This window comes from Alternaria viburni (genome assembly GCF_023758015.1).
Source record: "Alternaria viburni strain BMP 2772 chromosome Unknown scaffold_26, whole genome shotgun sequence".
Taxonomy (NCBI): Eukaryota; Fungi; Ascomycota; class Dothideomycetes; order Pleosporales; family Pleosporaceae; genus Alternaria; species Alternaria viburni.
Genome location: NW_026055795.1, coordinates 362,508 through 375,633, shown reverse-complemented (window position 1 = coordinate 375,633; position 13,126 = coordinate 362,508). Strand labels below are relative to the sequence as shown.

Below are 13,126 nucleotides of genomic sequence, written 5' to 3'. Positions count from 1 at the left end.
CTGCACGCAACTTTGTCTTTTCTCTTGATAGATTATTACCTCTGCACCAGCAGTACATACAGCCTGCAATGATGATGAAGGCGCCTTTCTTGACGGCTCTTTTTATTACGACAGCAACCTGTCTCTCCATCACCGTCAACAACAACTGGCATGACCAGTCGGTCCTTGCGCCCGAGTGCTTACCATACGGAAGTACATTTCCCCCCTCTCCCTCGTCTCGTACTTCCGCTCAGTTTCTCACTACTCGCTGCAGAACACGTATATTTCGGCATGGTGAATACGTCATTATATCAAGGCTAATCATACATGGCAGTGCGGTGCAATCTTGACATCGACAAGCCACAGATATGCTGCAAGGGGTTGGTGTGTAGGGAGAGTTACCACCAGACAATTCATGACTGTCTGAAGCCGTACCATGAGCAAGTCGAGACTCTCGGAGAACCAGAGTGTCGGGTTGTGAAGCGTAAGTCTCAATGTTCCCATACCCCTAATCTCACCGCTCCGCTTTTCTACTTTGTGGTATTTGAGCGATACTATCTAGCGATGAAGAAACGCAGCTAACTGAATTACAGAACATTGTAGACCGCTTCCTGATCGCCCGCAGGAGGGATGTTGTAAGGGGATGGTGTGTGAGAGAAGGTGGGATGGGCATGGGCATTTGGACGATTGGCATATGTGCTATGCGGAGGAGAGTTTGGAGCTATGATGGATGCACAGAGCAACTTAGGGGTGTGTGAGAGGAGTTCTTGGGGGAAAACTAGGCAGATAGAAGGTGGATGAGCGCTATGAAGCATTGATACGGGTATATTCGATGCCGGAATGAGCGTGACACGGAGTGTGTGAGTGAGTGGTAAGAAGCTTTGATACGAGAATACAGCGAAGTACGCGGTGTGTAATGGTGTTAAAGCTTGGATACGGCAATTCAGCCTTGCACAGTAGGGTCACGTACGTCATCATATGGGTGCGTGTATGGTGTCGAAAGTGTTGAGGAAGCCGGAGAGTTGTTAGTCACGGAGAAATGAGGGGTTGCTGTTCGTACGGCGCACTTTGCGGTGAGAGGTAGGCGAATGGACAGGGCGTTTTGTATACACCGAAGTGGTGAGACACGTCGCCGGCTTGTGCTGCTGTGGCTGGAATAGTTGGTCATCGGAGCGTCTGTTGCTGAGAAGTTGGTGGTGTACGAGAGAAGCTCATTTTCGCTGCTTCCGGCTCATTTCATTCGTTGATTGCGCATCTTGAAGTGTGAGTCTTAAACATGATCTGTTGTCAATCGGATCAACCTGCTAGCGTTGAAGACAGTGCGGCGGAAGGTCCTGCTGCGTTGAAGGGGAAAGTGTGATAATCCAATCGACACATGGCATGCAGCTAGAACCCCAGGCTCGACTCCAGACGTTGAGAAGAAAGGCCCGAAGCTGACAGTAGCATCATGCGTGGCGAGGAATGCTTTTTCGTTCTTCGAACCTTAGCGCACAACGCGCGACACCAGGATCGCCATTCTTCTTTGCCTCACGCACCGAGACCCGGACCAGAAAAGTGTCGGAACATTCTGTAGTCTCGAAACACGAGTTGCATGCTGATCTCACGATAACTGCGAGCAGTTCGGTCGCCGACTCTCGTGTTTTAGTCTCCGTCGCACTTAGAATGTTGAGACAACGAGAAGAAAAGTGCGATGAGCTTGCGGAAGTAGGAAGCGTAAGAGTCTTTGCGAAACAATGATGGTGTGTATAATAAAGAGATGGAAGTCGGCTCCAGCCTCGTTCAAACTTGCTTTACCATGAGTACCCAACTTTCCTCGTTCGCCATGAAGATCGCCATCCACCTACTCTTCGCGCTTGCGTCATCGGCCGCTTCATTATCTTTGCACGAGTCTAGACAAACATCTTGTCAACCTCTCGGTGGTGCGTTGTCAATCCCTCTGCTGTTCAACTGCGAGCGTGAAAGCAATATAGAAGGCGCGTGCGTGCAGTCAAGCTAATGATGAGCAGAACATTGCCTTGCTGATCCCGGCGACTTCCCTCAAGACGGTTGCTGTAAGGAATTCAGCTGTGAGCAACGCAGAGATCCATGTTTTGGTATTCTGGGACCATTCAAATGTTACGGCACGGCTGCTTCTGATGAGGAATGTACTATAACGAGGACGGAGTGATGGGATTGAACGCGGGGTCGGGCTGTGGTGCTGGTAGCGGAAGATGCCGCGGTAGATCCTGTGACAATACTATCGATGATGGTGACTTAGCGCACGGCAGTCTAGCATATCTGTGTATGTTAGAAGATGAACAACGTGATGAACGATGCCGTTGAGAAGCGTCGCGGTTCTAGTCCACCGCTCCATTGATGTGCTCGCTTGACCCCGCTTTGGGCGGACCGAGCAGGCGCTAGGTGGGTCCTGCATCCCCAACGATGTTTGCTCTTTCCCATCCTTCTTTCTGCACTCCGACTTCACGATGTTGTTCCTGTCACTCCACAGACCCGAGATCTTCGCACATGTTAGCACTTCCTCGATATACAGCTAGGTATGTAGGCTAGCTGACCGCCGAAGCCTGGTGCATACAGCTTTGGAGGTCGTACACCTGTGTCGCCTGAAGCGTGCCCAACTCCATTTCAGCTTCATATCACTGCTCACGATCTTGAGATGAGACACCTTGTCTTTTGAGAAGAGCTGCAAGTCTGGTCTTCAGATGTTGCAGATGTTGAGAAGTACACGGCAAGGCATGTCCCAAAAGAACATGAACGCGCTGGCTTTGGTCGAAGGATCGCCTCATCCCCGTTTCATGTGACGAGTGAAGCAATGGTTCATGTCCATGGCGCGCACTGCTGTCTCCAAATCTGGTATTCTCGCAGTAATGCACTGGTCGGCTCCAAGGTCGGTATTGGAATCATGATGCAGACGCGCGATCAGATTCAGGCATAGATGCAACGCTCCCCACGAGCCGACGGACTTCTCACCGCTATGGCGATGCACTGGTAAAGTGGCCGTTGAACAGTGCTTCTGGAACGTTTCTGGTAGCTTTGATTAGCACAGATCCGATCTTCATGCGTGCAGTCACGACGATGCCAAAAAAGCACACTTCAACACCGTGCACGAGAAGAAGCATCAGGACAGACACCGACATCCGAGCATATAAGGCTACTTCTCATACCACCTTATTGCTCATCAGCTCATTACATCTCATTCACACAACAGTCACTACTATACACTAATACCTTCTAATAATTCTTACGATCTTTCCCACCGAATTCATTCAGACGCAAATATGAAGTTCTTCGCTATCATCGCTGCTGCTCAGCTCGCCACTGCTCTTCCTTTGGCCAAAGAGGAAGACTCCAAGGCCTGCTCCGGTGGTATGTCGCATTCTGCCATCGCTTCCGTTTTCTCCACTGACCAGACACAGTTACCTGCCCAGTCACAGAAGCCTTGGGCTCTTCTGTTCCAGCGGTCCCTGGCATGAAGCGCACCTTGTTCGACGACGTTCTCGGCAAGCCCGCGAAGGACGAGGAGGAGAAGGAGAAGCCTGAGGAGGAGGAGAAGGAGGAGAAGGAGGAGAAGGAGCCTTCTTACTACGTCACTCCCTCCAAGGAGGACTTGAGCTACGACGAGCTCAAGCCCGAGATGGAGGAGTCCTACGAGGCCATCCCCAAGGAGACCGAAGAGTCTACTGACGAGCTTGAGTCTTACGACGAGCTTCTCTCCAAGAGGACTCTCGGCGACTTGTTCGGCATGGACGACGAGGAGTCTTACGAGGAGACCAAGCCCGAAGTCACCAGCTCCGCCTACGAGGCTAAGCCCACGCCCAGCCAGGGTTACGAGCACGCCCCCAGGCCTTCCATGGCCTACGAGCATGTTCCCGAGCCCAGCAAGGCCTACGGCGCCGTCCCCACCCCCAGCAAGGAGGCCTACGAGCATGTTCCCACCCCCAGCCAGGCTTACGAGCACGTTCCTGAGCCCAGCAAGGCTTACGGTGCTGTTCCCACCCCCAGCAAGGAGGCCTACGAGCATGTCCCCGAGCCCTCCAAGGCTTACGGCGCTGTTCCCACTCCCAGCAAGGAGGCCTACGAGCACGCTGAGCCCAGCAAGGCCTACGGCGCCGTCCCCACTCCCAGCATGGTCCACGAGTACACCAAGCCCAGCATGGTCCACGAGAAGCCCACCCCTTCCTTCGGCTCTTACGAGTCTGCCCCCACTCCCGTCAAGGACACCTACGAGTCTTACCCCGCTGAGGACTCCTACGAGGAGGGTACTGAGGAGAAGGCTGAGGAGGAGACCGAGGAGGAGACTGAGGGCGGTGACATGTTCGGTGACCTTCTCGGTGGCATCCTCCGCAAGAACTAAGCCGCTCCGATGATCGCAGCCTATGTGTGATGCTACCATCACCATGAAAATTTGGATGGAAAAGTTGTGTTTGACTCTTCGTATTCAAAGCAAGCCCTTACGGCTTCTTTCGTTTGTCTATAGCTCGTTTGAGCCCCCCTTTGCAGTCGTTCTGGCTAGCCAGCTCGAATGTGTACATGTACTTAGACTAGTATCTTCAAAATTGCAATTGTTATTCTGCTACCTTCCTTCAACTATGTTGCGTGACACTCATCAGCAGAATTTCGCAGTCCAGTGCTTGTGAATCATCGTTACTCTGTTGGCACTGGTCTGGCAATCATCGCTGTTGCCAATGAGATTGAGAATCTCACACTTACGTCATCCAACCTATGCTCTGCGAGCTATACCTTGCGTGATAGCCTGACTGACACCACTGCAGTCTATGCGCCTTTAATCAGCACGACCTATCGAACGTTCACGGTCACGGTCTCTAATGATCTCTTTGCGGGGTCAGGCTGAGTACTCATCAGCCTGATGCCATCGTATCGCCTGCAGTGATTGTGGACCAATGATACCGTCAGAAGGGGTTGAGATGCTATTAAGAGCCTCAAGGCATGATCTCTCATTCGCAGACGCCGTCAAGCATGCCAAGGAAGGATATGTGATGCCGCAGGTATGTCTACATCCGGCGTCGTGGTGTTGCGATAAGAGCGTCGGGTTCTATCAGAGTTAGCCGTAGGCCTCTCATTAGTCGTTCTTTGATGAAGGCATCTTGCAAAGCCTGAATAGTGCACCGATCAGTTGTTTCTAGACTGTTCATGCGTCACCCATGACGGCTGGCGACACGAACCTCCTTGTGTATCACCTCCGACAACGCGAAAGTAGCATATATAAACGCCGTGGAGATTGCGCGTAAGTTGCTCGTCAGTCCAGCTCACCCTGACTTCTATCCTACCTCCTCCCAAGCCTTCCGTGCAAACCCTTGCAAACATGGAATTCGAACCATACACCCCCCACCACTTCAACACCGCCCCAGACATCCACGATGCCTACAAAACCTACGAGAGCCAGAATCTAGAGTATTTCATTTGCACGACAATCCGAGACATGTTCGTCGCCCACAGCGTCCACAATCTCTTCGGCCTCACTCTCCTCCACAATCACTTCAAGCTTGAGGAGGCCGAGAAGCTCGTTCACGTCGAAAATATTGCGCAGCCATGGAACGACCATACGGCTCGCAAAGAGCTTCTTGCTGATGTCGTTCCAACGCAATGGCGTTTCACCGAAAGTGGTATCGCGCCATTCGAGTTCAGTTGGACTGGAAATGACCGCAGTATCTCCGACTTCGACATACAGCAACACAAAGACTTTCTGCAGGAGCTACAGGCGTTTCTCAAGCTGCAAAGCTGGTTGGGTGTCTTCGGGGTGCAGTATTTGGACACCTCGGTGCAGGCGATTGGCGAAGAGAATGTGCCTGTGGAGATGACGAGGGAGAGAGTAAACATCACGCTTCCTTTTGTGCTGAACGAAGGAGATGAGCTGGCGAACTTTGAAGTTCTGTGGTCTTTTGATCCGATGATTCAGCTGAAGAAGTGTTGTATTGGTAAGTGTCTGGACAAACAGTCTGGACACCCCAAATCTCATACACACAAGACTTGCAACTGATAGAGGACACGGTACAAACAACGGGCGGCCAATTTGACGACTAGCTAAGACTCTATCAACTTCGTTCACCCAAAAAACCATGACATGGCACAGCGACGTGAGTACTCGCGACAAAACGACAAACCCATCATGAGCACAAAGCCATCTCACCCAATGTAGGGCAAGTCGCGCCCTTCCGCCTGCGATCTGCAGTAAGCATTGCGTTATCCCACGCGATCCAACGTGAGATCAGCACCCGGCCCTCCTCGGGCTGATCCCTGACATACGCCCCGTGACCGTGCTTTCGTCTCCGTCAGATCAGAACGGATCAGATGCACCGAACAGTCGGTCTGCCCCGAGGAACGCGTATGACATGCTGAACCTGGGGCTCTGCTGAGAAGATGCACGTGGTGATACCCAAAAGCGGCTCGTGGTTTATCTGATGGGAGTATGTGCGGTAAGCATGATCTATCTGCTCGGGCGTATTTCACGGTGAAGGTATCTGGTATTACGCCTTGGCCAGATGTTCTGCCTTTTGGGGGTTGAAGTCTGGTCTAGGCCGTTTGGGTCGTACTAAACATACAAAGCAGCATGTTCTCGTGATGCGAACATATGGAACGCATGCGGCACGGTTAGTTGCGACGATAATTCGCTGTCGCTAACGACTCCCTATAAACCATCAGGGTCTGGACTCAGGGTGGGATAGTCTTCATCAAGGCATGTGACTTCGTGACCAGGATTGATCGCCTGAACATCTTGTGTGACACGGGTCCTCGGCGTCGGGATAACCACTGGTCATCTGTGAGGGCTCTTGTATGCCCACCGCCCATTCCGCCTCGTTAACGTGCGCGATATGCTGAGATCATAACACCTACTCTGATAAGCTCAGCTGATGCCTATATCGCATCCGGTGCCGCGGAAGTCGTAGCTCCTTGGCAAGTGTTAGGCAGTGGTCAGGATTGGGGCCAAAGGTTGACTGCGCCCTCTATTGTGGCGGAGCTCGCATAACTTGACATGTTGGGTGCGGGCCAGGCTGCGGAGAAAATGTTTGGAAGGATCGCATGCGTGTAGGCGAGAATTAGTGTGTTACAGATACATTGCGCTACATACGGTGTAGTTGGATGGGTAAAGAAATGGGGAATCTCTGGAGTTTGAAGAAAACGAAAGAAACGACTAGGCGAACACCAAGCCTTGGGTATATGGGAGAAATGAAAAAGCCTCGTTGCGCGTTCCCTTGAGATGCGGATCGAGATACATGGGGGACGTAGTGCGGACGGGCTCGAGACTGTGGTTGGCGCGGATGTTGCCTTGAAAAGCGATCGACTTCGAGCTCCGTGGAAGAACACTCCGAGAGGCGAAGATGGGAAAGACTATTGGGTAGAAAGAGTGGAATGAACGCCAATGTAATGCAAAGCTGACCATCCTGTATCGACAGGGTTCGCGATCGGGTTGTATGCGTAAGATGGCTTGTACCGTTAATGATGATCCTCTATGTGTAGTCGATGATGAAACCGAAAGTGTGGTAAACGCCGCCTCCCCGGGGTATGATGCGTCCAGTGTCCAAATGCCGAAACCGCCCTACTCAACGCCAAACTAGATACCGGATATTATTAGAGAACTGCGAACGTCTGAAGGTGTGCGGGATGCGCGAGGCGAATCTAGCGATGAGTGGTGTGGAGAGCGATTGGTGCAACACCCCATCGGGTTAGGCCCGCATGGATCATGCGGACATTGGTTGATCACCCGATGCAGATCAGAGCCCGCAACGCGTAGTCGTATCGGTGACCCTTGGAGTTTTGTCTCCCAATCTTGCCTCTCCTACACCCTCGTTGTATCTTCACCGTATTGATGGTAGCCATGAGTTGATGACATTTGGCTGAAGTCTGGCAAGCCGTTCTGCCGTGGCATTTGCAGCGCATGCGCGATTGGCGGCATTTCCGTTGCAGCCGAAGTATGGGGATATCCATAGTCCCAGGACCCTCGTCCTCCATGAGAAAGAGGCGAGGGGTATTGTGATATCTGGTGAGTGGTAGTGCCCCACAGAGTCATGCCCTGTCCTGAAGGTGTCCTTTGGGCAACCGGCATGCCTTGTCCTGCTGATCCTTCGAAGCCTGCTGCCACATTTTGATGGGGCGATAGACTAGACGAGGTCAAGCCGGATGTATAGGCCGTTGAAGCAGTCGAAGTAGGCAGTGTTTGAGGTGATGTGTGTCGGTGAGCGTCCAGTGTTGCCTGCAGGGCAGTGCTTGGAGCGTACGAAGTCGTCGCAGTGGAGAGATGTCCAACGCCAGCTGTCGAAGCATAGCTAGCAGACTGGTCTTGTTAGCTTCGCTCTCAGTAGCTAGTTGCGGAGAACGTACGTATTTGCTGATGATCTTCTTTAAAGCATGCGACAGTATCTTCCAGGGGAACACCTTGACGTCCTTCTCAATATTACGAGGCTTGGGATTGGGGAAACCCATGATAACTTTGAAAAATGGTTCGCTATCCGCCCTCGCCTTGGAGACTGTGAGGGGGCGAAAGCCTTCGAGGTTGCGACGGATGCGGTTCTTCTCCTCGACGGTAAAGCGAACGTTTACGAGTTGTTCCAGTAGGAAAATGGTGTCTACGCTTGTGATGAAGCACTCATTCTTCTCTTTCCACCAGATACAGCTGACGCAGATGCCACGCCCCTGTCGAGCTTCCAGTGTTGTGGGCGCAAAAGTAGTCGTTATCTTGCTGCCATGCTGCGATCTTTGGAACTCGACAAGTCGTCTCTTCGCGTCCAACTCCTCTGTCGACCAGTTGTCGCCCATCTTATCAAGATCGCCGTCGATCTCCAATATCGCCTTGCTCGGACCCATCGCATACGGATTGAAAGGCTGAGTCGAACCAGTACTACCGTCTCCTTGCGAGAGATGTGTTGCACGGACCAGAACTGGTGTTGAGAGTGCGGGTGGTGAGGGCAGAACGGTCGCGGTGTTGCTTCGAGTGGTATGAGTGAGGGGGTTGTAGGAGGCATAAGAATGCGGCATCGGCGACATCTGGGGCAGTTTGTAGTCGCTGTGGCTCATGCCAATACCCGACGGTACTGCGTAAAGAGCTCTCTGGGACAGTTGCGAGCCGTAGTTTGTCTGCTTAGACATATCATACCCAGCGCTCTGTGCGTACGTGTTGTCCAACGCAGACTGGGTCGGTAGCGGCGATAGTTGAGCGGCAGAGTAGGCTCCCGACGAAGCGCGTGGCTTCGCAAATGCTCGCTTTGCGACATTGCCATCGGAGTAGCCTCGACTGTTTCCGAACTCTGGAGAGTATTTTCGTTTCCTGGAGAAATTGGGTGAGGATTGGTATGCTAGGTTTGGCGACATGTCGGTGTATGTGAATCTTCCAGCGTCCGTTTCCGATCGTAAGTTGCCCATCTTGTCTTCCATCTGCATCTTCAACATCATGGTTGGATCGAAGGTGTTGGTCAGTGGGAAAGGGGGCACTTCGACGTTCAGTACGTAGTTGGTCCATGCATCGTCGTCGTAGTCCACTTTCTGCAGTGCAGCGACGCACTTCTTGCTACCGAACATGAGTATGAAAGTATGCTGGTTTGCATCAAGATCGTAATTCGTCCGGAGGTGCAGCGTTACCGTTGATCCAGCAGTGCCTTGTGCGGGTGTAATTTGTTCGGTGATTTCCGTTTCAGTATCTGCAAGAGAGGCGGGATGACGAGCTCCTGCATCGATAAATGATGGATTGGGATGATGGCCTGCTGCACCGCGTGACTCGTATACCAAGCTAGGGATGTAGGGCATCTCTGCGCTCGTGGGCTCATGGCTTAGTAGCGCGGGCGCATCCGTGTACTGCGAGGCGAATGCGGGCTGCGCAATGCTCGGATAGCTTGCAACCTGATTTGATCTGGTGGCTTCGGCATCTGGAATGTATGTGGTCAGTCAAACGTGCTAATCGTTCTCACGTGGGCCAGTGCCGGGTTCAGCCGACCCAACCATGGCAGGTGCGCTTCCACACTCGTCAGATGAGCCACAATCCACTTACCATACACATACTCATGGTTCTTGCTGTATCCCGACATGGATAGTAGTTCTGCAGCTCTCGCAGCCTGGACAGCCTGAGGCCCACCACCAAGGACCGAACTGCGCAACACTGGGGATAGGTCCTGACACTGATCGAGGACGCCGTCTGGTAGAAGCTAGCTAATCCCTAGAGGAATGTTAGCAGGCAGCCTAATATTCATGTGGGGGTCAACGCGCAGGCAGCCATGGAGGGGTCCTGAAGCAGGTGTCCTGACACGCCTCGAGGACCCGTCACGTAGGAGGAATAACGCACCTGATGGTTCGGCAAGATAAAACGGCCCAGCTCGACAGGGATGGAAATTTCCAGGGACTGTTGGTAGTGTTGCCTTCTCGTCTCGGTGGAAGTGAGACGATGACGGAATGTCACAGGACTCGTGGGGTGAGAGTCTGCGTCCTTCCCAGTGGTAAAGAGACAGTGTACCCTTGTTGCAGGCAGATTTTGCGACAAGTAGACTCAACAAAGTACCACAAATGCGATGGGAGATAGATCCGGAGACAATTTTCGGAGGTCTTGGGACTAGCGAAGCCGACAGAAGTGGCCTGCTTAGAGACAAACGATCGGGCTGTTCAGGAGTTCGATTCATACGGGCCCCAGGGCGACTTTGAGTCTCGGTATCAAACGCGGTGAGTCCAGCTCTTCGCCGACTGCAGCTCAGACAATTGCAGCTTCTTACTGACGAAACAGGGAACGGGTCGTCTTGCTTGCGCAAATCGTCACTGATTCAGAGCAACGACCAGGTGCTGAAATGAGTGTGAGCGACTTGGTACGGGATGTCGCATTAATCGACCCGCATTTTGACGTGACTGACAGCTTGACTTACATATAGGACAAAGGAGTAGTGACATTAATCAAGGACTGGCCAGTATGCGTGAGGCTCGGCAGCCTTGCCGTGCGGACGGTATATGGAGCTGCGGGACGACGGAGCTATGACTGCGGAGGTAGGCAACAGTTAATGCCAGGTAGAGCTGATGTACGGATCGAGCGACGAACGGACCCAGGGCAGCGGAAGAGAGACGGGATTGGTCGAGCGTTTACGGCGGAGCATAGACACAACTGCAAGGAAGAGCGAGTGAGCACAGGGTATTCTTGGGGGCTGGGATGACTCTTGGTGATTACCGATCCCGTCCACCTGGTAGCCTAGCGGGCCTGTCGATGGTGAAGCACGCCCTCAAAAGGCTAGTATTATGGCCGTTGAGCACCACGTCGTGCAAAGCCTGACGGGCCCTTTGTTCGCATTGATGGATAAAAACGGTGAAGGCTAGTAGGCGGCTGGGTCCTGTGCGCTGAGGCTCTGGCGGGTGGCCTCGGATGGCGCAGCAGTGCAAAGTGGCAGTAAGCTGGGCTCCACTACGAGTGCTGATTATCTCTGTCCAGTGACGGCTGCCCACAGTGGGTCAATCAGAAATGCTTCAACACACAACTCTAGATTGAAGACGATTGATGCTGGAGGGCACTTGTCTTGGCCAGTACCTGAGATGTGGAGTGGGGCCCTAAGACCTCTGCAATGGTAGGAAGCGCGGATGCGGAGAAGCAGGGCCAGAGCTCCCAGACAGTGTCCGCGAGGCGTTGGATGTGAATCAAATTGTGATTGCGATAGACTGTAAACACGGAGAGCGATGGCGAGCAGTTGGGGTGGGTATGAGAGGGATCAATGGGGTGCTGAGTATGGCGAGGTTGACGCATATGCCGGGCGTAGCAAGAGCATGGTGGGTGCCCAGCGCGGCGGTGACCTTGACGATGATATACATGCGGCCCAGCAATCCAGTGAGCATCAGCAGCACGTCTACGGCCTCTAGGTTGGACGACTGTCAGGGCGGCCATGAGCCTCTGGGGCCCGGGACATGGGCTCCAGTGCTCAGTGGACAACGAGTAGCCGCGATGACGGCAGATGGCTGCTCATGGCGGCCAATGCGCGGCAATGCTCAGCATGGCCCCATGTGAGGGTGGTGGTGATGGCATAGTGGCAGGAAGGGAGGGCATGTGTTGGAGTGTGGTGAGCAATGGGCTCCGTTGCCAGCGGTCAAGCGAAGATGCATCTATTCCTGGTGTGGCTTGCAGAACCTTAATTCGCCCGACCCCTGTCCATCCTGCGCATCGCCAGAAAAGCCACACCAAACAGCCTCAGGCAAGCCAGGCACCGCAAAGCTGCCTACGCCTCGCTTCGCGACTCTGCTGGCTCGACGGCGATGCGCCGGCAAAGGCATGTTGTTGTCCCACGCAGGCGCGTTGGGGTAGTCAACGGCATTGCCAGCGCCTTCTTCGCTAGCCATCGCTCCTGCCTCGGCCAGAGCGTCGTGGCTGCCTCGCTTTGTTTGCATCCCGCCGCATCGGGAAAAAAGCGACGACACCCGCCCGTCGCTCCTCCCGCGAGATGAGGCTGACTTGACCGCCACGGAGCCCCTCACTTCGACGGAACTTTCATCACCATCTATTCTCGCCTCAGGGCCATCATTGCGCTCTTAATCACTACGCGACTCGGCGCTGCAAATACCGTTACTACCGACGCGTCTGCCGACACCAACGCGACTGCCGAACGCGTTCAACGGACGCGACTCCCACATCTATCTCCATCCGGCCTTCACGCAGTGCCATTCCAGCGAACCATGGCCAGTGTGGCCTTGTAGTATTCTTAGAAAGCTGATGCCGTATCCTCAACGCGCTTGTCCCGAACGGATGCCTGCCGGGTCTCTCGTGGCTGTGTGTCAGCCGCCAGAAGCGGAGCATTAGCATCAGCGCTTCCGTGATAATATCACCCATCGAGCCATTATGCCGTCTCCATCATGGCCATCCGTTCGCCTTCTTTACCATAGCTCGCCAGGAGCGCAATGCGACATTCGGGTGTCTTCTGCAGGGGACCGTATTCCTCCCACCGTACCTTGGCAGACACCGGGACCCTGCTTCGTGCTGCCATTGCCTCCAAAGTACCGACATTCCTCTGACTTTGGGCTGCACTGATCATCTTACGATAGCCCCACTTACTGCCAATCTACAAATCTATCAATCACGGCGACTCCACGGCTTCCAGCGCCCTTTTCTCCCTACCACCACCCCGATGTCAGCTACGCAGAGCTGCTAGTAAGACGCCCGCAAATATACCTGGATTAGGTGTAGCTC

General features: G+C 53.5%; 3 protein-coding genes across 3 annotated transcripts; 2 read left to right on the top strand and 1 right to left on the bottom strand.

Moving 5' to 3' along the window:
* Nucleotides 1–3,254: 3,254 nt before the first annotated feature.
* On the top strand, nt 3,255–4,330 carry J4E79_009724 (uncharacterized protein; the record flags this gene model as incomplete). Its single annotated transcript, XM_049358567.1, has 2 exons — nt 3,255–3,342; nt 3,393–4,330. The coding sequence occupies 2 exons, from the start codon at nt 3,255–3,257 to the stop codon at nt 4,328–4,330; spliced, it is 1,026 nt and encodes a 341-aa protein (XP_049207037.1).
* A 969-nt stretch (nt 4,331–5,299) lies between these two features.
* Nucleotides 5,300–6,018, top strand: J4E79_009723 (uncharacterized protein; the record flags this gene model as incomplete). The annotated part of the gene is made up of 2 exons (XM_049358566.1): nt 5,300–5,912; nt 5,978–6,018. The coding sequence occupies 2 exons, from the start codon at nt 5,300–5,302 to the stop codon at nt 6,016–6,018; spliced, it is 654 nt and encodes a 217-aa protein (XP_049207036.1).
* A 2,075-nt stretch (nt 6,019–8,093) lies between these two features.
* J4E79_009722 (uncharacterized protein) lies at nt 8,094–10,010 on the bottom strand (the record flags this gene model as incomplete). Its single annotated transcript, XM_049358565.1, has 3 exons — nt 8,094–8,258; nt 8,314–9,851; nt 9,974–10,010. 3 exons carry the CDS (start codon nt 10,008–10,010, stop codon nt 8,094–8,096), a joined length of 1,740 nt encoding a protein of 579 aa, XP_049207035.1.
* Between the last annotated feature and the right edge of the window lie 3,116 nt (nt 10,011–13,126).